At 42.4% G+C, this 27,061-nt stretch overlaps 1 protein-coding gene across 1 annotated transcript in view; it reads left to right on the plus strand.

Annotated features, from left to right (window-relative positions):
• The window catches only part of INPP5A (inositol polyphosphate-5-phosphatase A), a 253,222-nt gene that overhangs the window by 85,655 nt on the left and 140,506 nt on the right, over positions 1 to 27,061 (plus strand). The window contains exons 4-5 of the mRNA XM_085299800.1: positions 11,374 to 11,474; positions 13,516 to 13,603. Coding sequence (XP_085155926.1) covers positions 11,374 to 11,474; positions 13,516 to 13,603 — 189 coding nt within the window. The remainder of the gene's footprint in view (positions 1 to 11,373; positions 11,475 to 13,515; positions 13,604 to 27,061) is intronic.

A 27,061-nucleotide genomic window follows, 5' to 3' on the forward strand; every position in this document is an offset into this window, starting at 1 on the left:
ATAAGTGATTTTAATAGGTGTGATAAAGGAATACAAATTACTCAATCTACATGTTGTCAGCAGTTACTTGCAATATGCAGTTCCCAAACTGATAGCATATGGAGAACTAAACATTTAACTACTATATGTTAAAATTTTTAAAGTTCTGCCCWTATTCTTCAAATATCTTAAATTACTAACATGAAAAATGTGAAARATCTAATAATGTCTGATATTGCACAGGTTGCCTTAAGAAGGTGGTTCTTTGAATGTGYGAGGTTTTTTGGAGCATCTGCTTTCAAGTCCTGATGCTCTATAGAGGGAGCAGAGAGGATGTGAACATGTGATTCATGYGTTCTTGCTTTAGAATTCTAAGAATTCATGTTTTCAGGTTTTCCTCTGTGAAGCCAGAAATTTTGATGTTGTTGTGAAATTTGAGAATTGTATTTAATTCACCTCTAGGAGCTGAACTTCAGAAACTTGTTCTCCTGGAATGTGATAATACGAGAACTAGAAAGGCAGATTTTTTTTCTTCTATAATTATTATCAAATTTTGCCTAACTTCATGAATAGCTATTTAAAAAAAATGTAAATATGAATAAGAAAGCCAGGACTATTTCTCCTTGATTTGTAGTGTTTTGAAAGTAAACTCTGTGAAGAAATCAGCTTTTGGTCAGAGGCAGTTTCCATCGCATCTACTCCAAGTCTTCCTCTTGCTGGATGATACCTGTAGTTGCATCACTTTTGCTTTCCGTCATCAATTTCTAAACCTATGCTTTCACTGAGTACAAAGATTTGCAATATATTTGAGCTTGAAATTTTAAAGAAGATCTGACTGCCTCTTACAGAGGCAAGGTGTCCTACAGCCCAGACTCCTATACTTGATTGTGGGTTTGAGCGGTGGTGTGAGGTGATTCTAGATACGTGTCTGTGCTGGATGTAACAGGCAAACAGCGCTGCCTGACTCCCTGCCTGGTTCCCATGTGGCGTTCCTGTCTCCCAAAGGCATTACTCCATTTCTGCTGCATTTCAGGTCAGAGAGCTGGTTTGATGGTACAGTGATAAGGAGACGTGTTGCATGTCCTGGAGTAAAGCTGCCTGGAGAGGCTGTGAAGTTTCCACTCTTGGAAATGATAAAAGCCTGACCTGACATGATCCTGGGCAACCTGCTCCACCTGGCTGTGCTGGAGCAGGAGTGAGACCAGATCATCTCCAGAGGTTCCTGTTGGCCTCAGCCATTCTGTGAAGCTTGGGAGTGGGAATTGCTTGGCCACCTGGGGTCTGGCCTGGAAGGCTACCTCAGGTGGAAGGGACCAGGCTCAATGTGGTACATCTGTTTTGGAGGACTGTCATGTCATCTGAAATCTGAACAGATGCTGAATAAGATAACCAAATGCCACCAGTGCACCAGCATCCTAGGCGGAGCAGCCACTGGCGCAGTCTTGGGTTCAGCTGCCTCTGGCTGCTAGTAATTTGAGAAGTGATTTTATGATTAGCGATGTGTTTCTCTTGTTGCAGGGAACATTTAAAAGCAGTAACCTAGAATTTGGCAATTCTTAGATGGTTTAATTTAAGACTGCGAAGTATGTGGTCTAGCCTTGAAAGTTCAAGGACCTCCTTTATGTTAAATACCCCTCCACCCCTTTTTGGTGGAGAATGAGAAAATATTTTAATGAGGTTGATAAAAGCCCGTATGATTTCTGTGGCTCTGTTTTACCTTTGAAATGCAAACTTAAGGACAAACTGTGCTTTCTTTTTTTTTTAAGAGTGAAAGAGCACTAAACTCTGTCTGCCATCCCAGAAGTTACTTTTTACGTTTTCCTGTTAAGCTTAGAGTTGGAAGGGATAGTGCCGTGGTTGTGGTTCTCTTACTATTTAGAGCACGCTCTGATTTGTGGGTTTCTGTTTTGTTTTGTCTTTTTTTTTCCCTCTAAGCTTGTAGAACTTCCAGAATAGTTTGAATTATTTCTTTGTTTCTTTGTTCGTTATTGCAATCCCTTTCTCCTTTGCTTAAGGAAGCCATCAAGATTATGGAAATGATTAAATAGCCTCTAGAGCCACAGACATTATAAATTTACTTTCTTCTGTGTGTGTAGTACTGCTGCCRTAGACCCCTTCAAGCTGGGGCTGCCATCATTGCTCTTGCTCCTTGGTCCGTCACTCTTGGGGGAGCAAAACTAATTCAGCTAATATGACTGGGGTTGGATTAGCTTCCTTGAAATGATTTTCTGTTTGGTCACATAAATACCCATGGTGTTGCAAAGAGGAGGGAAGTGGTGTGCAATCATGCAGGCCATGGGGGAGTGAGGCTGCGACCACCCTGGTGCTTGTGACCCAGCTGCAAGGCACGTTAACAGAAGGATTTTCTTTTGGGACAGCAAATCTTTTGATAGCAAAAGAACTTGCTCTGTAACCAAGTTCACTCTTCTATGCATCTTAAATTCTGGTAGTAATTACAGTGAGATGACATACCGTGGTAAAGCTTCGTTCTTTGGTTGTCTTTATGGTATTTTCTGCATTTGACTTACAATATGGAGTTTGTTATGATTAAGTGAATAAAGTGAAGTTATCTTCAATGATAAAGTGAAGATTGGTGTCTCTATGTTCCTCTTACTGATTGTATTTAGTATTAAAATATTGCAGTTGGTAGGTGTATGTTCTGTTTATCCTAAGTTTGATTTTTCTCTAAACTTTATTCTAAGTTCATTTCAGTTGCTGATAGCAGTTAATTTATTTTGAGAACATTTTTGCATGACTGAAAACATGCTTGTGCTTGAAAAGGCACAGACTTCTATTTCAAAGTTGAATCTTGGGTATTGTCTGTGACTTTCAAACATAGAAATAGGTCAGCTGCTTTGCTATGAATCTTGCTATAAGAAAAGAGTGATAAAGAATGACTTTCAATTTGTTAAGGATGGAATTGATGTTTAAAAAAAAGGGAGCACAATTTTCTATGAGATAGACTAAGATCAGAGACTTCTAATATAATTAGAAATCTAATTTTCAACAAAATTAGGCTATCTTTGGACATATCTGAAATTTTATCTTAATGACCTTATAGCTATTAATTTAGTCTGAGAATTGTAGCCAGTATAAATAAGGCTGGGGAGTGCTAGGAAAAAATGATTTAATTCTTTAGACATGTATATAGATTGTATACATATAAATTTCGTTGTCCATCTTAGAAATGGACGTTACACTAATTTACCCATTACATAGAAACTAAATTGGTATTTAACACCATTATTGCTTGTATAATTGACATTATTTTTGTTCTACCCTTATTAATAATTCTCACTATTTTTATTCAGGTATTTTGAACCTTTTCTTTCATTAAATAGTTTGGATCATAATCATTAAGAATCTAGGTAATCTTGGTAGTCAGTTACTTTAAATGCCACAGACTTCCAGCTTGTGTTTTTAGAGCCTGCTAATAAGAAAGCAATGTATTGCAGTGCTGTAATGCACAAAGCTCACAGCATCTGTTCTTTGACTGAATGCTTTTGGCAGCCCATAAAATCACCTAGTGTCCATAGGCTTTCGGTGACCAAAACTTATAAGGTATGGAAATTACTTATTTATTAACTAAGGGGGAAAGAAAGCAGAACAGACACCACAATTGGGAAGTAAATGTTCATGGAAGTAGGCAATAATGTAGTAGGATAAAATACCATGGGAAACGATACCTAGCCTACTAGGCATCATATTTAGGGGAGAAGAGCAAACAACGAGCAACACATACTGCTAAGCATCATGCAGATATGGTTGAGGGGAGAAGACAGTCTGCCTGTCAAGGGATTCTTCAGAGGGTGGATTTTCTTTATTCTTAGACTAAATAGTGTCCCCATTAAAGCTTAGCTATTTTCTCTTAGCTCTCAGGTGACAAGCAGTTGTGACCTGGACTTATTTTGATCACACTGGTGCAGAAATGAAAGGCAGGAGGTTTCTAATGTGTTCTGGAATGGCTTATTCTCTAGCATGCTTTTTTGTTCATTAAACTAGAAACATTTGAATACTTCGTAAAAGTGGGATGACTACAAATGGTCCCTACTACACGGGAAGAASATTCTGAAGGAGTTCCACCAGCCCATCAATGCGTGACCAGCGTACAGCAAAATCAATCTGCACTTCAGAAACGTTATCCGCTTGCTCTAGTGTAATTATCCATGCCATCGGCCTTAGCACTATGGAAGTAAACTGATAGTTTTGTAGCGTGTGCTACACCATGTGGTGCAACTTCCATTAGCAAAATCTGTTAGAAAGGGGTGAGAGCAGGCTTTGTGGAGGAGAGATGCTACAGAAGCCCCAAGGTGCACAGTTTGCTCTGGTTCCTAATGTTCTACAGAGAAAACAGTATTTACAGCTAAAAAAAGATGGACTGAAATCAAAGTACTTCAGAAAAAGTAAACTAGTGCATCATACATTGCATTCTAAAGTCAGAAATTGCAGTTAAGGGAGAGAAYGCTTTCTATAAGGCGGCGTAATTCGGTGAAGTCCTCCAGCTAGTTATTGTGCCCAACTGTGAGCAGTGGGGAGTTGCTTGGATCTTAAACACTTTGGCTTGGACTCCTGTCATCTTTTCACTAAAAACTCCCTTCCTCACAAACCATGCCTTCCTGCTCTCTGATGGGTTCCTGGATAGCTCTTGTCCAGAACATGATGATTTGTGCTGTCTGCCATTACTCTTCCTCCCCTGCCAAATCCTCACATCTGAAGATCCTGCAAGCCCAACCTGGCTGTATCCAGCTAAATCTCACAATTCCTGCGCTGGTTGTTTGTGAGAAGTGATGAGGAGTGCAAGACATAAAGGAAYGTGCAGCTTGGGGAAAGAGAACAGGTACAAGAAGAGCGGGGAGCTTGGAAACAGGGAGGGGAACAGTTGTTTGGAGGGAAGTGAACAGACAGATGGTGACAACAGTGTTTTGAAGCAGGATGTGTTTGATGGGGAGGAGTTTACTGCTTGATGAGAAATTGGATGATTTGATAAAGTGCATGTTATGCAAATGATTGTGTATTCACAGGGTATGTAAATTGGATTATTGCCCTATTTGTGTCCAATATCCAGCTTAATGTCAGTTCACACAGGAGGAAAGAACAGGATGCAAGAAATTTCAGAAGAAAACCGAGAAGCTGTGTTTGCAAAGGTGGGCCAGATAGAAAGGCCTTTTATTGATCATTTTTCCCTCCTTCCCCATTCTATGTCCTTTTTTCAGCTTCTTGTTTGGGGTGGGAAGATTTGGGAGCTCGTTTTACTAATTTTAGTACAGTCTTTTCTTTGTAACATGCATGGCAGTCCATTTAAATGAATTTGTGGAGGCAGGGATTTTTTCCTAGTGCAGTGTGTAAGTGGCCATGTCATTTAATATGTTTGAGAGTCCTTTATTTGCAGTAACACGAAAKTAAAAAGCTTACCTTAAAGCCATCTTGGTATTGCTGTATGGAAACTTCCTTACTGCGTTGGTTAGCGCAGCGTGTGTATTCTCCTTGTTAAGAAGGAGAAGGAAAAGGAGCCTTCCAGAAAGTTTGTTCTTTAATTATAGTGGTTTTAATCCCACTTGTTTAACTGCAAGGGATTCCCGTTCTGTAATGGGACCCAGCAACTCCAGAGAGTCTYAATCTGGTGCCTCTTCCAGACAGGAACTCTTTCTGCAATAAGCTTTTTATTTATTTTTATTTTATTTTTTATCAAAACCATAGCCTAAAACCAGGGTGAAAACGATTAGTCTTGGCTGTACCGCTTACGCGCTGCTGGATTTTGGTGCGTTTCTCCAAGTTAAAGCTTCACTAGAGACGTTCTCGGCTCAGTGATTTCCGCTCAAGCAGAAAGGCGTGAGCGCGGCCCGGCTGGCTGACTAGGGGAGAAAAGTCCGTCCCGGTGCCACGTGGGCCGGCAGCCAGCCTGGCTCTGACATCATGGAAACTTGTGGCATCCTGTGCAGATCGTGCTCAGAAACGGGCTTTCTGGCCCCAGCGGCTCCTCCGTGCTGCTGCGCTGGAGCAACAAGCTGAGCCTTGGCACGCYGTCTGAAGCACAGTAATGCAAATGATATGTCCTTATCCGTTCCCAATCGAGAGCCTTGCTTTTTTGGGAATTGGTGTGTGTGAATGAGCTCACTGAAGCTGGGGGAGCGCGTGAGGAGCGGCGCGTTTTGCAAAACTCGGCTCCCTTCTTCCTCTTCWCGTGTGGCTGTGCAGGACGAGTTTCGACTGAGCCACCAGAGTCTGAGTCACAGCCTCAGAGGCTGTAGATACTGTCAAATCTGGAAACGGCCTATTGCCTGAGAACAGGGGCCAGAAGAACAGGAAAGATTGGGAAAGAACAAAGATCAAAACACAGAATTCCTGGATAATGTGTGAACTCTTCTCTCTGACTCTTATATATTTTTTATATATATATTTTATAAATGTTTTTATATATACTTTTACATATTGGTTCCTTTTTTATATGATGCATAAGTGCAGTCTGTATTTGGAAGCCCCCCCCCCCTTTTTTTTTTAAAAAGTTACTCAACTCTTCTCGTTGGTTTCTGTCACATTAATATTACAAAAAATACTCCCTGCTTAAGCTGAAAATTTGCATGTGCCTTGTGCCAAGTGCCAGAAGAGACAGGAGAGGAGCTGCTATTCCCAGCAAGAGGGGTCACGCAGGCTCTTGTCATCCAGACAGGAGAGTCAGGCCAGACCAAAAGCTCGTTTGCTTTTCTTGTGTTCCTGCAGACTCTGAACTTATTTCCAGAAGCGGGAGATGGGACTTAGCCTGTGGTGCCCACCAGGGACCAGGGCGGACCAACCAAGGAGGCTGCCCTGGAGCTGGGGCAGCCTGGAGGAAAGGACCAAGGTGCAATAGGGAGCTAAGGAAACAGCATGAACAGGAGCTGTTGAGATGGAAAAGTTGGCCAGGAAGGAGGGGCAGGAAGGGTAGGTAGCAACAGGCCATGAGCTTTGCTCAGGAGAGTTGCCCAGGAAACAGCCACCAAGCCTGGCCAGCCAGGAAGGAAGCCAAGCCRTGCCCTGGAAGGAGCAGCATTAAGATTGGGTGGAAATCCCAAGCGGAGATGGGGAAGGTCACGGGAGACAGGATGCCAGACAGCTTGGAGCACAGGKTTTTTCAGGCTTTGGAAGAAGCCCCAGACCTTGGAGTACTGCAGTGCCCCGTGGCAGGTGTGGATCTGCGAACGCCTCTGGAGAGCATCCCGTCCCATTCCCCCCCAGCACTGACTGTGGAGAAAGCAACGGTCTAGACAAAACCTCGAGAGATGGAGGCTTGAGGGGAGGATATAGTTTCTTACCCACCTGATGACATTATATGCCTTCATTACTTTTGTAAGGTTTTTTTAAAAAAAAAGAAAAGAAAAAAAAAACTCTTAAGGAATTACTTTAAAATGACACGGAAGTATCATTAAAAGCAAAAATTCARAATGCCAGCAATGAAGCTACCTGTGCTGTTGTGTACAGTACATCTGTGCTAATTAGTATCAATTTTTATTCTCCTATTAATTTACTGCATACTATCAAATTATTAAAATTGAAGTTGTAATTGCTCGATAATTACTTTTTCCATTATGGTCACCGCTGCAGTATAATAATACACCAATACTAATGTTCAGCTGTGAATATCAGATGTGCTTTTGAGCTTATATAGTGGTAACCAACCTGCCCATTAGTTGTGGTCCAGGCAGCTTAGAGGCAGAAGTCTACTAAATTTGAGTATACAGTAGGCCTAGAATGTATAGGGGATTTTTTTTTTTTTTTTTTTTGCTGTTTATAGTTAAATAACAGCAATAAACAGTATTTTTCACCAGATTTATATTTATACTTAATAATGAAGCACCTTGTTCAATTACACATACTCCAAAAATTAAGTGCCTTCCTCTACACTGTTTTTGTATATCTGGAAATTCAGACTAATGCCCATCTTTTTAAAATTTTGTGCTTTGTAGATGCAAATACAATGTTTATATGATCTTGTATATAGTCTTTAACCTCTGGCAGCTATGAATTTTCAACTCTGAAGTATTCATTATTCACTCTTATGTACTGTTTGTTCTTCCATTACAGCAGAAAAGTAATAAAAGGTAATGAAGCAGAGACAGTTTGCTCTTAGTTGAAGGATATTTATTATATGGGAGGATATAACTAATATTCAGGTGTGTTTTTGTGGTTTAACCTGCAAGGAATTCCCCTAAGACATCTCAGGGTTATTCAGCCAGTGCTGTTTCCTTATTAAAATAGCAGCATATATTTTTTTCCCAAATGTGCTCTTATTTTAAGCTCTTAAGGATTTGAATATGAAATAAAAACGTGTCCTGTATCTCAGTGTACAGGCTGATAATTGCCAGACTTCAATATTTTCTGTTTTGCGACGTTACGGGAACGGCAATTCCTCTAATGTTTTTCTTTTGGAGGATTCCACTGTCAAGGCTCCCTATTACTCATGTTTAATATATGTGAAGTAGCTTTTTCCTAGAACCCATTTGAAGCAGTTTGACTTTTATCTTACCAGTTCATTAATTTTATCAGCTAAGTAAGAAGTTTTAGTGAAGCAAATGACTATAGCAGTTAAAATGAATAAAGTGACATACCAGTAATTTTTTTTTACTTTCTTTGCAATAAGCAGTTGCTAGATGTGTTCCTTTGAAACAGTAAGACGTGAATGTTTGCTTTACAAGATTCAATAGTTACAATTGTTTTCTAATTATGGTAATTTCATAGAGCTATCCAGATAGATAAGATCTGTATTTGCAAGCCAAAGCTGATTTGGAGCAATAAAGCACATGCAGCCAGGACTGCGTGTTGTGGAGATCCCAGATGAAGCCTGGTATGAGATTCGACTTCACAGGCTGTATTTGGTTAATGTTTATCTTCGAAGTACTGAAGAAAATCAGCCAGCTAGTCAGACTTGATAAGGCTGCTTGGTTATTCCTCGGTTGTTAACGGCTTCTGTGCTTGTGCGCTGCCAGCAGCTGGTTGCATACGGCAGCACCTCTCGTGTGCTTTCCGTCGAGTGTGGAAGCACCTGGTCTTCCTCAGAATGCAGTATGCTTTAATTTTATAACAAGTATAAATTAGATTTATCACATTGCAAGAAAACAACGTAGCAGAAGCATCAGTCTYGGCAGGCAGCGTGCGCTTGGGCAGAGGCAGAACCACCACGCTCCTGATTTGCATGGTTTCGGGCTTGTATTGCTGCATCGCTTGCTTTCTGCCCCGTGTGCAAAGCTAGTGAGTTCAAGAGCCAGGTGCTCCCTTYGGGGTGGGGGAAAGGTGCACGAGCGCGTGTGCTCCTGGCTTGCCCTGCCCGTCATGCTGGGGAGGCGGCCGCGGTGGCTCCACATCCACGGAGCCAGGGAGCCTGGTGGCCCCCATCTCCATCACCTGCAGTCGGGGGAGCTGAACCCTGCTAAGCTGAGAAGTGCAGAGGCTTTGGCTTCTGTTTTGATTTCTGTAGGCTAGCTCGGTTCTCAGGTTTCTATGTAGCAGTTCTTACTGAAATTTGAAGTAGATACTCAGATTTTTTGAAATCAGAACTTCTTTCTGCAGACCACTGATAGTTGCAGTGAGRAAGGGGCCTGTCCAAAGCAGTTCTCAAGACGTGTCCTGTTGCAGTGCTGTGTTTGGAGTAGGGCAGGGTACATGAAGAAACCGCTGCTGGGCAAAGCTTTTTTCTGCTGCTCGTCATTAACGAGAGCGGCCAGTGTGGGTCTGACTGTCCCTGGCCACGGGAACGCCGCTGCTCTCCAGACAGGCTCCATCCTTCTGGTCCAGTTACAGGTCTCGTGGAATTCTTCACGTAGCCGCTACCACGTTTTGAGGGTGGTTTGGAGTGAGCAAAGTAGAGGGCCTCCTTTTGCCCCTCCTCGGGGTGTCTGTGCCCGAGGCAGTGTGTGCGTGTGCCAGGGGAGGTCCAGGTCCTTGGCTTCTGGGGCTTTCGAGCTCTCTCTTCTGCAGCCCGCTGACTCTCCAGCTTTGAACGTTGAGGTCTCCTCTCCGCTAACGCGTTGGATGCTGCTGTCTGACGAGCTCTTTGAGCGGAGGTGGGTGGTGGCAGCTGCCCGCCGTCACAGCGGTGCCGTAGCTCTTGGGGCGCGCTCGCTGTCCCGTCCAGCTTGTGCCAGTGCATCGTGCTGGTGTGRCGGCCAGGTGGCCGCGAGTGGGGTGGACCTGGCGGTTTCCTCAGTGAGCATCAGCTGTGTTCCAGCTTCTGCTGCTGTCTGCTTCATCGCGCTTGGCCTTGATTCCTAACGAGATTATTTTGCATGGGCAGGAATAAAGAGTTTTGCTTCTTGTCATCAGATCAAATGATGTGGTTAAAAAGAAACATTTTTGAAGACCTTTTTACAGTAATATTAGTTGTTGTTAATTTACATAATTAAAAGCAGGACTGCACAGGCTGATTGCGTCTCTCCTTTTCAGACTTGCAAGGTACCAGCAGACAAAAATGAGTGTGAAGGGAAAGTATTTCTGGTGTTTTTGAGGTATTCCTCACCATGCTGTGCAGGAGTTGGAAGCCTTTACAGAAATCTGGTTTTTCTGTGCCACGGAATACCAACACAGAAGCAGTTTTAGATAAGGAGTGTTTGCAATGCTGAACATAATTAACGTAAAGAAAGTTTATAAAGACAAAATAACAGTTGTTATTCATTTAAAGCAACAGTAAATTCTAAAATGCTGCATATTTGACTTGATGAAAGACTGAAAAACCTATATTCTCCCCTAAAACTACTACTTTTTAGTATGTTTACTGTGTTGTAATTCTGGCTATCTGATGTTTAAGATGCATATTTTCAATGCTAGTTTCATGCAACGTAATAGTTTTAATTTGTCTCCTGTATGTATTTTCTGTATTAGATGCATGTATATATGCTATGGTGTGTGTGTGTGTATACATACATACATATATATATACACACACACACATATGTATATAAATAAAAGTTACAGAAATAAAAATATCAAATGTGGTTCCTAATTGGCATTCTGTCATGAGATAAATAAGACATCTTGTAAAAGTGAAAAGAAATTACAAATAAACTCAGGTTTTTGAATTTTTCTAGCTCTCAATAAAAATACATTTTGATTTTCCTTATGGTCTACATCCTCTTCAAAATGAGCTGGAAGAAGTAATGTGTTTACTTTAAATGCACAGGAATGCAATCACATTTTAAAGGGAAAGGTTTACTAAGAATATTTGAGATAATTATGGTGCATTATGAGTCTTTCACATACTCTTAACAAATGGTGGTCCCCGTATTTCTTATTGCTGTTCTACCAGTTACTCTTCAGGTAATAGCTGATAACCCTACTTTTAGAGATAACCCTTTGCTTCATTTATGATGTATGTTAGTAGTTGTGGATTTGTAGCACTGTTAATACTTGTTTGTCTGTGTGTTTCAGGTTGTCCATGCACACAAGCCTCACTTCATGGCTTTACACTGTCAGGAATTTGGAGGAAAAAACTATGAAGCTTCCATGTCTCACGTGGACAAGTTTGTGAAGTAAGTAACAGGAAAGCTGCTTTATAGTGCTGCAACATAATCCTAGGGAGAAGATGTTATACATGTGAAGTAAATAAGACTTGAAATTTTCTTCAACTTCACCACATCATACGACCCTGCAGGAGGCAGGGCAAATGTTTATGCTTTATGTTGTTTAAGAAATCAGGATAAGTAACGATGAAAGTCTCCTCTGGACATTAAAAGTCTGTAGATCTGTTAGTACTGCAAGATACAGAATCTATATTTCCCTTTGATGTCATCTGTGACATGAAATTTATTATGTCTAGTTATTAAACAGTTTTACATTTGGATGGTGTGTTCAAGCTCTTAACTTTGATGACATACTGCAGTGCTTCTGAGCAGCAATTGTGGTAGGTATGTCCAAGAACCTTTAATAACGGTAGGGTTTTTTTTTAATAGCTGGTGATACTGGGAAACTGGTCCAAGTTGAATGGAAGTTGACAAGGTAGAAGTATAAAGCAAGAGAAATTGAAAGCACAGCCGATCATTTACAAAAAATACACAATGTCCGTAACTCGAGGTGAAAAGTTGAGTTTCAGCTTGAGCGGTTAGTCAGAAGACAGTGTTGTTTTGCTGAGGATTGTGACAAGCTCAGTCTAATTCACAGAGTTCCAGGAAGTAAGAAATAAAACAAAAAATTTTAAAAAAATAGTTCTGTTACATTGTGCAGACTGAGGAAAAATCTCAAGGCAAAATGTGTAAACCGGTTGGTTTCCAGATATTGCTGATGCTGTGCCTCCATTAGGAATTTCCATGCAAGTGAAGTAATTTTCTTTGAAAAGACTTTTGTGGATAAGCTGCTGTTTCAAAATACAGATCAGAAAAATAAGTAGCTGAGTTTTAAACCCTTTCTCAAACGTTAGCGTGCAGAGTCAGAGCGGCGGGGTGGTTCTGAGGCGCTCCGCTCCGGGAGCGCGGATGGCGGGCGGCGCGGCGCTCGGCGCTGACGGCGTTGCGTGCGTCGCGCTGGCCAAGGCGATCCCCGCGGGGCACGCGGCCCGCCTGGACGCGGCCGCCTCGGCAGTTCTCGCCACGCTGCCCTGCGACCGGTTCCCAGCCGGCGTGGTTAAGTCTCCTGGTTCCCCGAGTCGTTTGAATAGCTCAACTTGTCGCATTTTACTCCTTCGGGGATCTCGCCCAAGGGAGCGTATGTCCACCCGAAATACGGGAACGTCTCCCATCTCTCGCGGGAGCGTCTGGCCTGGATGATTGCCATCTGTTAACTTTATCCAGGGAAAAGTAATCCGCAACCGCAGTGTACTTTACTTCTTCGTTCTGCAGTAAAATTTGAGATTCCTGGTGTGAATATCCAAAATACTGCAATAAGGGTTTATGGTTAATCCTCCGCGAGGGCCCTGCTGGGAGCGAAGTCGCGGGAGCTCGTCCCCGCGAGCGGGCAAACACTGCCCTCTGCTGTGCTGCTCGCCGGAGCTCGACCTCAGGGAGTCTTTATCATAAGTTTCAAAAATCAGTAGGTGAAGTAGATACTGCCTTTCCCATGTACCTGCGAAGCAAGTAGCTCAGGCCACCAGGCAGCGGGCGACCCCAGGGCGTCCAGGGCTTGACTGCGGGTGCTGAAGTCGAAAGGCTCTTTTCACCCTTCCGTGGAGCGAGTAAACCTGCCAGTGTAACGGTGTTCCACAAGCAAAGCTCTGAAGTTGCGACCGTAGGGCCTTTTGCGATGAATTGCCCAATTTTAACATGTTTTGAGATCCTCGGTCATGAGTCCTTCCCAGCCTTATCCGAATGGCACGCAGAAAGATCATGATTCGCACGTAAGGTGTAGTTGATGCTCGCTGCTCCAAAGCCCGTAGGCAGATGGCTGTAACACGAACCCAGCCGTGCCACGTGCTGTGCTGCTTCTGCAGTCAGCAGACGGCCCGGGAAATCTTTGGGAAACCAAACGGAGGCCTGTGCTTCCTCTGCGTGGTGCTGAAGGCAGCTTCAGTCCRGAGAGGGATGCTAAAGCCCTGCAGTATGTTTGCATATCCCTCTATTTTCAACCTCTTTTGTCTTTCAGAGAACTGTTATCAAGTGATGCAATGAAAGACTACAACAGAGCTCGAGTTTACCTGGATGAGAATTACAAATCGCAGGAACATTTTACGGTAAATTTCTTTACTCTGTGAGATGAGTTTGACATATAGATAACTTCTTCCATTCAGCTGCTCGGTGTTCTCCAACCTGGTGTGGGGATGTGAGCRCTCTCCATCGTGGTGAGGATTGTATCTTTACTAAGGGTATTTACTTTGTATGATGCCTAAATGCTGATTTCACAGAAGTGCATCCATTCAGAAACGGATGTTAGAATTCACAAAAAGTCTTTTCCGTTGTTTCAAGTGACTGTCTAAAAATTATTTGCTCTAACAATTAACCTTTTTAGTGGATCAGAATTACCTTCCATTCAAGAAAATGTTTTACTGTCTGATGCTCTGAGATGGTGCCAGTTCTGGGGCTTGATTAACTGTGAACAGGGATTGGCAAGCATTCAAGATTTTTGCTATGAATTTTTAAACCTGATTCACAGAATGGCTTGTGTGGGGGGTTAAGAGAAGAGTCAGTGCACAAATGTATGTGAGTGGCACTTTAAGTGTAAAAATGAAGAACGTACGTGGAGTTGCCTTTGAGACAGAGCAGAAGTGATTGCGTTGTGATTGCCTGGATTGCACACTATGGAAATRGACTGTTTTGTTTTGGAACTGCGTCTCAATTGTACTAGAAAGAAGCAAAAATCCTGTAGGGGCAAATTGCTGATTTCTCCCTTTTGCCCAGCGTTGCAGCAATCTCTTCTGCCAGAACGTTCCTCCTCTCTCCCCAGTTCAGCGTTTCCTCTCCTCTGGCACCGTTTCTCCTGTAGTTTCTCGCATCTAGCCGAGGCACAGTGCCTCTCTCTGTCCCTGTAATTACATGTGCCTCATCTCGTTTGCATGCTTTGGACTGGCTTGATTTGTACTGCCGACTGGATGGTGATGGTCAGCAGCTGGGGGGAGCGATTTTATTTGGGCTCCATTATCAGAATTTTCTCTCTCCCTCATSAAAGAGGGGGGAAATTACATTACTGGCATTACAGAAACTTAGTGGGACAAATTTCAGACAGGAATCTTGAGACTGTATTTTGAAAATGTTTAGGAGCCTAGTAGGTAGTAAGGAAGAATTGAATGTTTTAGCTACAACTTGGAAATGCATCTGCATAAAACTGCTAATTAATGCAGACCCTGTAGGGGTCCCATTGCAGATCTGTGGTAGATTATGTTATGTGAAAATAAAACAGCTATGATAAAGGATGAGCTCARTGATTATTTTGTGTTTGGCAAGGGACTGGTGAGCATGACCCAATTATTCTATGTTCAGAGGGCTGTCTCAGACTGTGTGTCCACATAGTTCTTTAAAGGAGCCAGTTTTTCAAAATAGTGGAARATTGTTAATTGGTCAGAAAGAAAAACTTCAACAGCAAAAAGTGAAGCAGTAGTTGATTGGATGTCAGTTTGCTGGACATCCAAAAACTGTCTAGTAAAAGGCATATGCAAAATTCAGTGGTCAAGAAAAGACAAATATCCAGTAAATATTATGGCTCTATATTTGGAAATGGATAAAACTGAATTTATACTGCGTGAATGATTAACTGCTTTCCCCTTTGTTAGCTTGAAAGTAGAAGTAAGTTAAACAATATCTCTACTTTGAAAACCCAAGTACGATTGTTTGAGGAGATTCCTGGAGAGCTAATTCTGCCTACGGRGTATCTGCAGACTTCTGCGCTTCTAGAGYGTTAGAGGACTATGCAGAGATTGTGCCAGTGTGGRGAAAGGACAAGTRTCATAGTCCGGTTTCTAAGAGACTGGTGCRTAACGGTCCTAGAAACAGCACATGCCACCTGTGCCTTTAAAGAGCTGTGTTTTAGAAAGTATGTAGCTCAAGAAATAGTGGGGCTTTTGTCTCAAATATTAGCATGTTTTCCTGGGTACTATATTTTCTTGCAGTATTCTGCAAAGACTTGTGTAATTCCCCTTTTCGTTAATATATTACCTTGCATGTCTCTCTCTCTCTCTTTTTTTTTTTTTTTTTTTTTTTTTTTTTTTTTTTTTTTTTCCCTCATTCTGTATTTACTGAAGTTAGGCCTTCCTGGAAGAAAAAATTCTGCCAATAAAGAAACAGGAATGCTAGCGCTCTAGGTTTAGAGGTTGCATTGGGTAAACGAGAAGCAAAGCCCCACCGCAGCGCTGCAGCTCAAAGGGTGAATGGGCCTTGGAGGAATAACTGGTGGAGGAGGAGTGTAAGGTGGTGGTATTTGTCTCTGCTCAGCTGTAGTGAGAGCAGCATGTGTTCTGGTATCCAGTTCTTGAGTAAAAAATTTTAGAAGCCAGAAACAACACTTCATGCTTGTCTTTCTTCCCAGTCTTTAAGAGATYTTGAGATGAATCCATTTGTTGTGAAAAAGGATGGTGAGAGGTTATTTAAGTATGCTTTATAATATTATCATTGGGGGAAAATACTTTGTGTGATAGAAGATTATTTTATACATTCCTCATTTGATCTTTTTGTTTTATTAGTTGTAGTGGCTTGGAATTAGAGCCAGAAAACCTAGAAAAGAGGATGGGTGAGATGCACCTTCATATTAAGCTGCTTAATCTTTCTTCTTAGTCTGTACATTGGCACTTAACGCTGATGGGTCTCRTACATAGTTCTGAAGACTGCTGTGTTGAATCCAGGGTTTGTACAAATGACTTTTCACAAATGTGACTTGAACTGGCAGTACTTCAGCTCCTCTGTTCAGTCTTTGAATGCATATATTTTATGCAGTGGACAGCTATTTGAATGGGGATTTCACGGCTGTGTTGTGTCCATTTAGGGTAAAGTTTTATTTTTATCTTCTGTGGTTTGGGAATACTTGCATGATGTTATGCATCTCCCTGTTTCCTCATTAATTCTGTTTCATTGCGAAGTTCTTCAGCTTCTGTGTTTTTTTCCATCCCTTCTAAGGCATGGATTTGGCAGCAAATGTTATCCCTATAATTATKATATTATTACTTCTTTATACTTGAAATATAAACATTTATCATATATATTGTTGAAAAGTGCTATTTTCTTTAGAAATGTAAAAGCTTAAGTAGCTGCAGTTTGGTTAACCTTTACCCCTACTGCTCTAATATCCCCTTTTCTAGCAGTTTTGGCAGCATTTCTTCTATGGAGCTTTCCTTGGCTTGGTTCCTGCAAGGCTAAGTCTGATTTTGCTGCCTGTGGTTGCACAGCCTGGCTGTGTCAGGACTGACAACGAGATCTGAGAAGACATTTTCCGTGTTCTGTCCCGTCAACATGCAGCTCTGCCTTGCAGTGCAAGGGGAGCATATTTTACGCGAGTGCTGTAAAATAAAAAGCAGTGTATTAACAAAGTGTCTCTTGTGGAGTGATCTGATTTTTAAAGACTGTAATAATTCACTCTATGGTAAGAAGCAAAATAGTTCATCAGAGACACGAGCAGTTTGGTACCAGGCGTTTTGTCATTTATGGTCATGTAGGCTGAACGTAGTAAAACGGGCTGTTTTGGGGGCTGGGAGGGTCACGATGAGGCTGAAAGCTGTGGTTCTATTCTGGGGTTGTTTTCTGCTGGATGAGAGGATTAAGCTGTGTGGTGGAATTCGTTCAACTCGGAACGTATTAAACGACATCTAAAGACGTCCGTGGGGCCGAGCAGTGGCCGGCAGCCTGTGTGGGTCTGTGAAACGCCGCTGGCCCTTCTGCAACCCGCCCCAGGGCCCTCCGACGCCAGCCGGACGTTCAGCCTGGGAAGGAGGGCAGGGGCCTGGCTTAGCGTGGGCAAAGCTGACCCATACGTTAGCCAGAAGTGTTCAGATATTGAAGTAGCTTGTTAATGCTTTTTCACATTCATCCTTCTCTAAATCTCTCGAGTAAAGTCATGATATAAGGCTCTCTTGCCTTATAAAATGCAGCCAAGGATATAGATCTTAGCGTATATTCTCTAACAGAAACTAAGTGAAGAGAGAGCAGTATAAGAAGACTGAAATAGGTAAATGTCTGGGAAGCTGAGAAATTCAATACAATCGCTTTATTTATTTGTAAGTGTAGCCAATGGGCTTCACTCTCAGTAAAGCAAGTCATTACATCTGTATTGGCTTTCCAGCTGCTGCCTAGCATTTACATCGTCTGGCAATTTTATTGTGCTCAGTATATTTCATGTAAGGGCTAAATTAAATGTCTTGATGCATCTCTACCTAGACTTACTCAAAAATAGCTGGGTTTGATGAACTATCACCTGCGGATGCTTCTCAAATAGATTAAATTATTTCAGAACACAAGCATCTTATTCAGAATTAAGAGCATACRTACAGGAGCTGAATAGCAATGACTGTTCCTTTTCTATGATACGCTTCCTGTCTTGATTTCAACATGTTTTCCACAAATTCATGATTTTAATATTAAAACATCTGAATGTAATCAGTGACAAACTTTTTGTTGCAACTGGGTGGAGGCTAGTTTTGCTTGGGGTACTGTATTTATTGTATCATGGTGTACTCAGTTAAGGCTTTATACTGCTTAGCATATGCATTAATTTTTTTCATCCTTRAAGGCGGTGGAGGAAACCCTTGCAAAGCTCCAAACGCACTTTCTCTGTTGAACACCAGGCTTCAGCGGTTTGAGAAAGTGTGTGTTACAGTAAATCAGATCCCTACAGTCCCCCCCAAAGTGGACCCMTGTGAGCAGGGTGGTCCCAGGCTTGCGCCCGCCGTTTGTAGSGAGTGTATTCAGAGTTGTACGTGGTTATTGCAGATCTCCACTGATCTGTGGAAGCATCTGCACAGTAAGATAGATGCTTTACTTCTCTGTATAAATTTATTTTAAAATAAAGACAAACATAATCCTCAATTTCCTGACTGCTTGTCACCTGCTCTCCCCCCCAAAAATAGATAACCTTGCAAAGAAAAAAAATACTGTTGGGTTGCACATCGGATATGCCTAACTTTTGGCTTGTTCTTCCTGGTAAGGGTGTACTGCATTGTAATTTCTTCATTACCTAGCAGGTTTTCTTTCAAATTAAAAAATAAGAAAATTTGGGGAAACTGGAGTTTCTGACATTAGGAAGAAATGATTGAACAACAATGATTCCATACGCAGGAAAARTAGTTTAGCACAGCTGTTGTGAATAAATTGAAAGGAGGAGAGATCCTGCTCTCTCAGGGTGGCCTTCTTCCAAAGTTCKCATTTTATTAGGATAATTACTGAAATGAAGCTTCCTTGAGTAGCCACCCAGGAAATGGGCAAAGGCAGAGTGTTAATGGAGACAGCTTCCCCCCACACACTAACTGAAGTGGAAGAAAACAGCGCTGAACGCATTGTGAGGGCCTCGGACGGAGCCTCGCGGGTCGCCTGGCCGGTGCGCTCTCCCGAGCGGGTTTGGTTTGATCCCCGGCCCCGGTGCCGCGGGGGTGCTGAGGCCGCAGGTCTCCAGTAACAAGTCTCCGGGAGCCCCGAGGCCGTAGCAGACCGCGTCTCCAGCACGGCACAGATCCCGTGTAGGCGCGTGGAGAGGTGCAGTGCTGCAGTACGGATGCTCCTGCGTAAATGCACAYGTGCGTTTCGGTGTCTCCATAACGAGTAGACATTGGCTACGGAAACGTACRTTCCTGATCGTTTTTGCTCGGCTCTGTCTGCTCCTTGCTGTCGTCTTTTACATGTGAAATGGCCCCTGAGCTGGGCTAGGTAAAGCATTGGGTGTCCTTGTGTTGGATCTAGTGGGGCTTTGATCCAGCCGCGTCCTCTTCAGTAACCTGAGACTRGGAGGGTTGCAGTGGTAAGCAGCAGTCCTGAAAATAAGGACAACATTTTATTTAATAAAGTGTGTTATTTTACCTTTAAAATTACGTCCTCATTACTTAGGGAATAGTAAAGTTAATTTTTGTTAGATTAATGATATTTGAGTAATATTTTTGGTTGAGCTGAGTTCAAATAATTGGCCATTAATTGAAAAAGGAAATTGAATTGAATTTATCTTGTACATAAATCCTGTCATAGTTATTAATGGGTCTTAGAAAATATCGGCTTGTTCCCAGAAATGAATGGTTTACACTGATTCGTCTGAGCTTATTAGCTGTGGCAGTTTAGAGTTTTGTTAAATAAGAAAGATGATTTAGGAAGAGAGACATAATTGAATTGCATAGAGAGGGAATTCACATGCCTGATTAGTTCTCAGGCCACTTTTCCATTAACAATTTTTGAAGTTTTTATTTTTTGCGAAAATGCAGATTTTCACCAGGAGGTGGAGCTGATGCTCTAGTTTGCATTGTTAACACCTATGTCGCTGTTTGACGTATTTGCAAGCTGATTTGTTTATTAAGAAAGCTTTTGTAACAGTATTGCTGCTTTACRAACATACTGTAAATGCACTTTTAAACAATCAAAAAGTTTGTTCTCAGGAATTTTGATTAAGAAGCATGCAGTTTTCTTGGTTATGGGAAAATTAAGGGAAGGACTCCTGGTGCACCTGTTGTGCCAAGAGTAATCTTCAATTTGCAGCATATGGAAGYAGCCCTTCTGCTGAGTGGGAACTTTTGCAATGCCTTTTTTAGCCCTACGTATCTTCTGTTGTAGTCTGGGTTTGAATTTGCTTCTGCTTGTTACCCTGCCCTCTCCACACGTTCTCCATTTTTCCTCTTCTCCCTTTATGGGATTTTTATTATTATTTGTACTTCGTTTTTAGAACGATATGTTTGAAGGCAGCGTACAAACAAGTGGGGTAAGATTCCATTTCTGTCCAGTCTTGAACCATCGTATCATGATGAAATAAAATCTCTCTGGCACGGGGTGCAAATCTTGGTGTTGGTATGATTAGATCTTAGAGTTTTCACTTCCCTCCACTGGGATGATTGTTGTGGGGTAGTTTATGGGACTCCATTAAGGCTAATCCCAGTGTTTAAAGAGACTGTAGAAGCAGGATTCTCTTTCCTCTGTACTGTTCCAAAGATCTCACTGTCTCAGGGCCTCCTTGGTAMTCCTCAGCCAGTGTTTAAGAAGGTACGGGGTTGTTTTAAGCAATATGTATGCAACATACATATATGTTATGTTGCTGGGTTTCCACTGTGCGGCAAGGTGAGAAGTAAGCAGAAGCAGTGTCTAGCAGAGATGCTGCATCTTGAAGGACGTGTGGGAGCAGGGTTTTGCAGGAGGTGAGGTCATACCTCTGAGGTGTCCAGGGAGCTGGAGAAGGTGCACMGCGTCAGCTGGCTGTTCAGACTCTACCTTGAAATTACTTCCTACGAGGCACATCCAGAAAACCATCTTCTGGAGTGATGCCAGCTTTCCACTTTTACTGTTGAGTATTAAAGATGAAAGCTGACCTAGGATTATAGACAGTCTCATAAAGGTTTGCTTGCTTGGTTGAGGCTTGTAACCGCAGGGCTCCTATTTACCTCCATTTCCTGTGCCTGATCGTGTTTGCCTCCCTTTGCTGTGTCTCCTCCATCTCTAGCGTGAGTTTTGAGGAGGGAAGGGCAAAGCAGGGCTGGTGTTGCTACCGCTGCATGTTACCTCTGATGGCCCTTCGTGCTGGTGGTCCCTGGAGGCTGGTGGGCAGCGGTGCTAATGCTGCCACTTGCCTCGAAGAGCTGCGAAGCTGGAGTGTGTCTTTGGCAGTTTGAATCCATCCCCAAGTGCAAGCCAAGCTGCTGACTGTGATACGTTGCTGATTTGTAGCTTGTTGGCAGTGTTTCGTAGTTCTTGTAGTGGGGTTCCTTTTCTGTCTGGATGCTATCAACATCACTGATATTAGACAAGGGATTTTGGTGATACTTTCAGCTAGAAAGGAGAAATTATGCACGGTCTCCACGAAAAAGTGTCACTGGTGCTCAGGTGGCTTCTAGTTTTCAACCCAAAAGGTGTCGAAGTTGTATCTGGACTGCTTCGCTTGACACCACGAGGATGATGGCATCGCATTTTAGTCATGGTGCTAGTGGTTTTTCTGATGTTGCTTTTGCTTTTCCTGTTTAGAGCTCTCTGCTGCACATGTGGGTGTACAACAAAATCGGTTACTTGGCAGGGAGCAGTAAGCTGTTATGAAAGGTGGTTGTTTCTTCAGTAAATCTTCAGAGAGGGAGAGGGAAATCCTGCTCTGAAAAATCCATAAACTCCTTTCTAATAAGTGCATATGAAAGCTACCAAATATTACCTCATCGCCAGGCTGAATGCATCATTTCTAATCAAGTATTTCCCTCTACTGACTATTTTTTTTAAAGAAATGAAGTAGTGTATTTTTTTTAAATAAGTAACAAAGCTTTTAAACAGATCTTTTTATGTAAGTTCCTTAGGTGTCTTGTTTTTGGTGCTCGAGCATGTAGGAGTTTGCAAAATGCTTGGGGGCTACCAGGAAATGCCTGGGAAGGTCCTGCCTCAAAGCGAGAGGTAAACGTCCTAACCGTTGAGCCTCTGAAGACCCCTGTAAAAGCAAATACTCAATTTTGTACTGTTCTTTGATATCCAGATASTTACTCTTACAGTTTTCAGCTGATTTTGAGCAGGATCCACAGGCTGGTGATGCACAAGCTAGAATCTATAGAAATGCATAGCAGTGCCTTCTGGATGGTTAGATGGGGTAGGAAAAGTAAAATGGAACGGTAAGATTTGAACTGAATTTGTATGGCAGGAGAAGTGGTGCAAAACCGCGTGAGACCTCACGGTGGCAGTGTCCTTCAGTGATTAGATCTGCTTGCTGCCCTCACCAAGTACTTRGTGATATTTGGTTGTTTCCAATGTTTTCTAGCAATGTTTTTCTTCATCTTGTTCATTATTATACAATTATCTTTTTCTGTTGCAGTCCCCTCTTTTCTGAGCATTCTTGATTAAAATACAYAGTTTGGGAGTTTTTTTGAAATCTCCATCACAAAGTTTTACCTTTTCATTAGCTTTAATTATTTGTTAATTGAAAAATGAGCTCAAAAATGAGTTGATGAATGCAGAAGTTAGTCCTATTGCATCTGACAAAATCATGAAAAAAAATGCCGTTTTAGGAGACATGGACTTGTATTTACAATGACCTGAAATGAAATTCCCCACCTAATTTCTCTGGGAAATAAAACAGCACTCAGGTAATCACTCCCAATCTGTTCTGGGTGGAAATGGAGTCTGCAAGGCATCACCACCATGGTACTTTCCTCTATGTTGGCTATCTATTTTTTCTATGCRTTTTTTTAAACAAATCAATAAGGTGTCTATTCTTGCTCTTCTTGTTGTGAGGAATTTCATGGTTTATCTTTCCTGCTATTTTCTGACGCATCTGTATACTTTGAGAGGGAATAATTACGAAACAGTTTGCAGATTAGTAGCCCAATAATGCTTACGAATGTGAGTTTCAAGAAAAATTGTTAATATATGTGTGTAGCAGTTTTTTGTATGTAGAATCACTGTAGTGTCAGTTGCATTAGCTATGGATTTATATTTTTTGTGGGCTGTGGATTTTGTATTCAGAATTTCACACTACAGTTCTATGCAATAGACTTCATGCTTTTTTAAAAGAAGTGGGATTCTTTGTAAGTAATAATTAAACTTTTCACAGAAACCCGTACATCCAAAAACTGCAGTCTTTGACATTAAATTATAGACCATAATATCTGAGAACAAGGGAAAACGAACCTGTTTAAAGCTTGGAAATTACTGAAACTTCTCTAGTTGTTCTCATCCTGACCTTCCAACAGCAACACAACCTTTTCTGTCGTTCTTGCTTTCTCAGCCGTGGCCGTCGCGTAACGTGAACCGCGCTGTGGTTATTGCTTCCCTGGGCAGGTATGCCCAAGGCGCGTGGCTGGTGTACGCCGCAGAACTTTTTGCATTCTTCAGAGTGGACGTTTCAGTTAAGGTTTCTTGGAAGTTRGTCCTTTGAAATTATCTGTCCAGCGTGCGGATGCAGGGGCTGCTGTGGCGCGGTCTTGGAGCTGCAGATGCGCCAGGGAAGCCTGGTGGGCAGAGCACAGCTGTGGAAGTCTCCTAGAGAAATCCGCGTTTGGTTATGGCAGCTGGCGAGGATGAGTTGCATCAGAGGTACTAGACGGCGCTTCCTTCCAGATGTTGGACAGTTAATGCGGTGTTTAGTGGCACGCTGAAAAGAGAAGCAGTTTCGGGAAGGAYTCCTTAGCCAGGCGGGGAGTCCGCTCCGCGCTGTGCCTGCGGGATAGCGGTCTGCAGCACGGACACCCCCAAACGCGGAGGAGCCAGGAGCAGGGGTGGAGAACGGGCCCGCGGCTGGGGCGTCCCGTCATGCTGCTCGTGCCTGCGCGGCCGGGCCCGCGGGGGCTGCTGGCGGGACGGGCGGCGTGCACGGGGGCGACGGGTCAAGGAAAATGGGTTTCGTCTCAGTTTAGGAGCATGTTGCATTTTTGTTTGCATCTGCCTCGTCGAATATTTAATTACTCTGCGTTTGTGAGGTGACTTGTCCGGAGGCTCGTGTGAAGAGTCGCTGGGCGGCTCGGTGCACGCATCAAAGCAGCAGACGTTCTCGGTCGTCCCGTGTATCTGTGGACTCCGCTTTGGACAGCGCCGTGGTACCGTGGGGAGGCTGCTGAGGCTTTTTCTCCAAGTCCTTTGTAGCTTATTAGTTGCTCCCTACTTTTTGCACAACGACTCTCAGTTTTTACTTGGCTTTTTCCTTTTATTGTAGTACGTAACACCTAGAATTATTCTCTTAATCCTGTGTCTTGAAGAGTGAGTATAATCCAGTTAAACTGATAGGTAGATTTGCTGCATGCAAATGATGCAAATTGGAGCAGCGAACGGCGAATAGGGGTTTTCACTTACTGCGAATGGGGCAGAAGTCCAGTGTTTGGGGGGGTTGTTTGTTGGGGGGTTTTTATGGCTTTTGGTAAAGTTTCTCTGAAGTCGGGGAGCGTGGCGGGTCCCCCTGGGGCGAAAGGAGGAGCCCTCCTCGCCGGACGCGGTGCAGGGGCCGTGTCTGCGCGCGGCACGCTCGGGGCAGCGCCTCTTGCAGCGCGGGCCAAGCGGCGATCTTAACAGCTCCTTTGCGGTATTGCATGCCAGGAATTTTGTTTCTGTGAAGGAAATGTTTGATTTGGAACAGCTTTGAGTTTCAGGAAAAGATGTTAGATTGGAAGATGCGAAAATAATTGCTGGGGAAATAATGAAATGCTGTTTAAGGAACTTGCTAATGTGTTTGCCTGAGGCATTGAATTAATTCTTAAATAAGAGCAGTATGGCTTTCTAGAAAAATAATAAGTATGGTATTTACTGATATGAGCTAATGGGTTTATTAGTGTTTGAAATAATGTTATAATGAAGTATTCATAGCCGAAAAGGAAGCAATACGTGAACCTGTTCACTCCCCTTTTGCTAATATCATGTGACAGTCTGGTTTCACTGCATAGCTTGCCTCTTAACACTTTTTACATTTCAAAAAACACTTAGAAATGCATCTAATTATTCTGCAATTACAAACAAATGGGTAGAAAAAGCTTTTTGTTGTATAACACTTTTTGATATACTTTTCGAGATTATTAATCATCGTCTCAAAATATTACTGTTGATCTGCAAAGGCGCAAAGCAGCCCAGTTCCTAGGGGGAAAAAGATAAAAACCTTGATAAAACCGCACAAGTCTCAGTGAAGTCCAGCTGGGCGGAAACATGGGCACTCTGCAGCTAATAGATTTAAGCAGTGGAGTAGTTCCAGGTATGGGAAAGACAGTAAAAGAAGCCAGGCGTTGGCAGAGGTAATCACGTCTCCTTCTGTGAAACTGTCCTGATGATGACGATGGTGAGTTCAAGCCAAGCGTCATGCTGTGTCTTTAAAGAAAAACTAACTTCTTGCAATTTTGATACTAGTATTAAAATGCCACCAAGATGCACTTACTACTGTTACATTTCGTAGCATTTGCAATTTGTAGTGTTTGCAAACTAGAACCCTCTGACACTGAGGAAGTGTTTCCACTTAGTTTTGGAGGGCTTTCCAAGTGTCTATTGATCAGTGTTCCCTAACAGCACAGAAATAATGTGTCTAATTTAACTGGCCACATGGAGGAGTATAGAAAAAACATTAGTTATCCCTTGAAAGGCTTGGAACATCGATAGGAGGACATAACATTAATGAGTTTCCTATATATGAGCTTCAAAAATGGCTAAATGAGGAAGAAATTACAAATTTATTTTCCTATAATTTCAGCAGTTGTCTTGTTTTACTGCACCAGTAAAGCATTAAGCAATGAAATGTCACACAAAGAGTATTTTCCTGATAATTTGTCTGACATGCAAAGCATATAAAACCAAAGAGAAAAAGATGGAAATGTGGGTTTTATTCATTTTGACAAATTTAGTGATTTTTGCTCATGAAGTTTGGCTAAGAGTCTGCTGCTTCTGTCCGAACAATTTCAAATATTGCTGTTCTCTAAGTGGCTCAGTCTATCTGGAACATCTTTGCTGTCTTGAGTCTGCCTTGAACACATATTGCTAATTTTGGGGAAATTTACTAACATAAATAGATGTATAGCAGGGATGATTTAGATCTCAAATTCCTTTCATTCTTCAAATAAATTGGTTAAATAGCAGGTGTCTGGAGGTGAATCGGGGAAGTCCCAGTTGGGAAGAGATCTGTTGTTACCAATTCCCTTTTTTTAATGCAGTATTGAAGGGTGAAGGAGAGTGTTTTCTCTTGGTTTCATTTTATCCTCCTTTTTCAGATAAACAAATATTTCATAGGTGAAATTATAAAATCTGAGTTCTGAACGAGGTAAAATGCCGCCGAGCGTTCGTTTGGGAGCTGCCCGGCGTGCCTCCCACCATGCCTGTGCCAGTGCTTTGCAGCAGGGGCTTCCTGGGCAGGAGTCTCCTCCTGGCGAGGAGGAGCTGACGCTGGGGGCGAAACAGCCTTGGCTGCTGATCAGAGTAGGTTTGCCTAGAGCATTTGGAAGTGCGATTGCAACTGTTAAACCTTTTTGTTCTTGCAGTCCTCAGTAGCTGAACTGGTTGTTTCTTATCTTAGGGTTCATGGCAAAGTAACATCATAGCATTTTAAGAAGRTTCTCCAGCCACTTCAGTAGAAGTTGTATGAGGGTTTCCTTAAACTGGAAGATAGCTCTTTTAGATCTGCTTCGTAATACGTATAGAAAAACTTGTGTTATAAATAGCAATTGGGATCTCACGAAGTGCTTCGTTAATCAACAAAAGTTGTGCTCAAAGAGGTCATAAAAACTTCAGGTGTTATTCCTTTGTGCCAGTCTTTTCAAACCTTTGCMGCATATTTGTAACCATTGTGTRTATATATATATATATATATAAAAAAAAAAGTGCTTAGGTTATATGGGGGATGATTTGGTGGGAAGGAAAAGAAGGGTAGCAAGGATCAGATCTGGCAAGCCTGGGGCATCCGATGCATTTACACAGGGCTCCTGAAACTGCAGCAGGTTATGTTACAATATTCAAGCTTTGGCAATTTCTTTCCCATGCAGAAGGTAATTTGGAAGGCATTATCAACTTCTGTTAAGCCACTGTACTGTGATCTTAGGATGTTTAAGATTTGTCAGGGTATTCTGCAAACGCGATTTTCAGGCTCTAGATCTGGAGTG

This window comes from Rhea americana, unplaced genomic scaffold, assembly GCF_003343005.1.
Source record: "Rhea americana isolate MKP2758 unplaced genomic scaffold, rheAme1 scaffold_154, whole genome shotgun sequence".
Lineage (NCBI taxonomy): Eukaryota > Metazoa > Chordata > Aves > Rheiformes > Rheidae > Rhea > Rhea americana.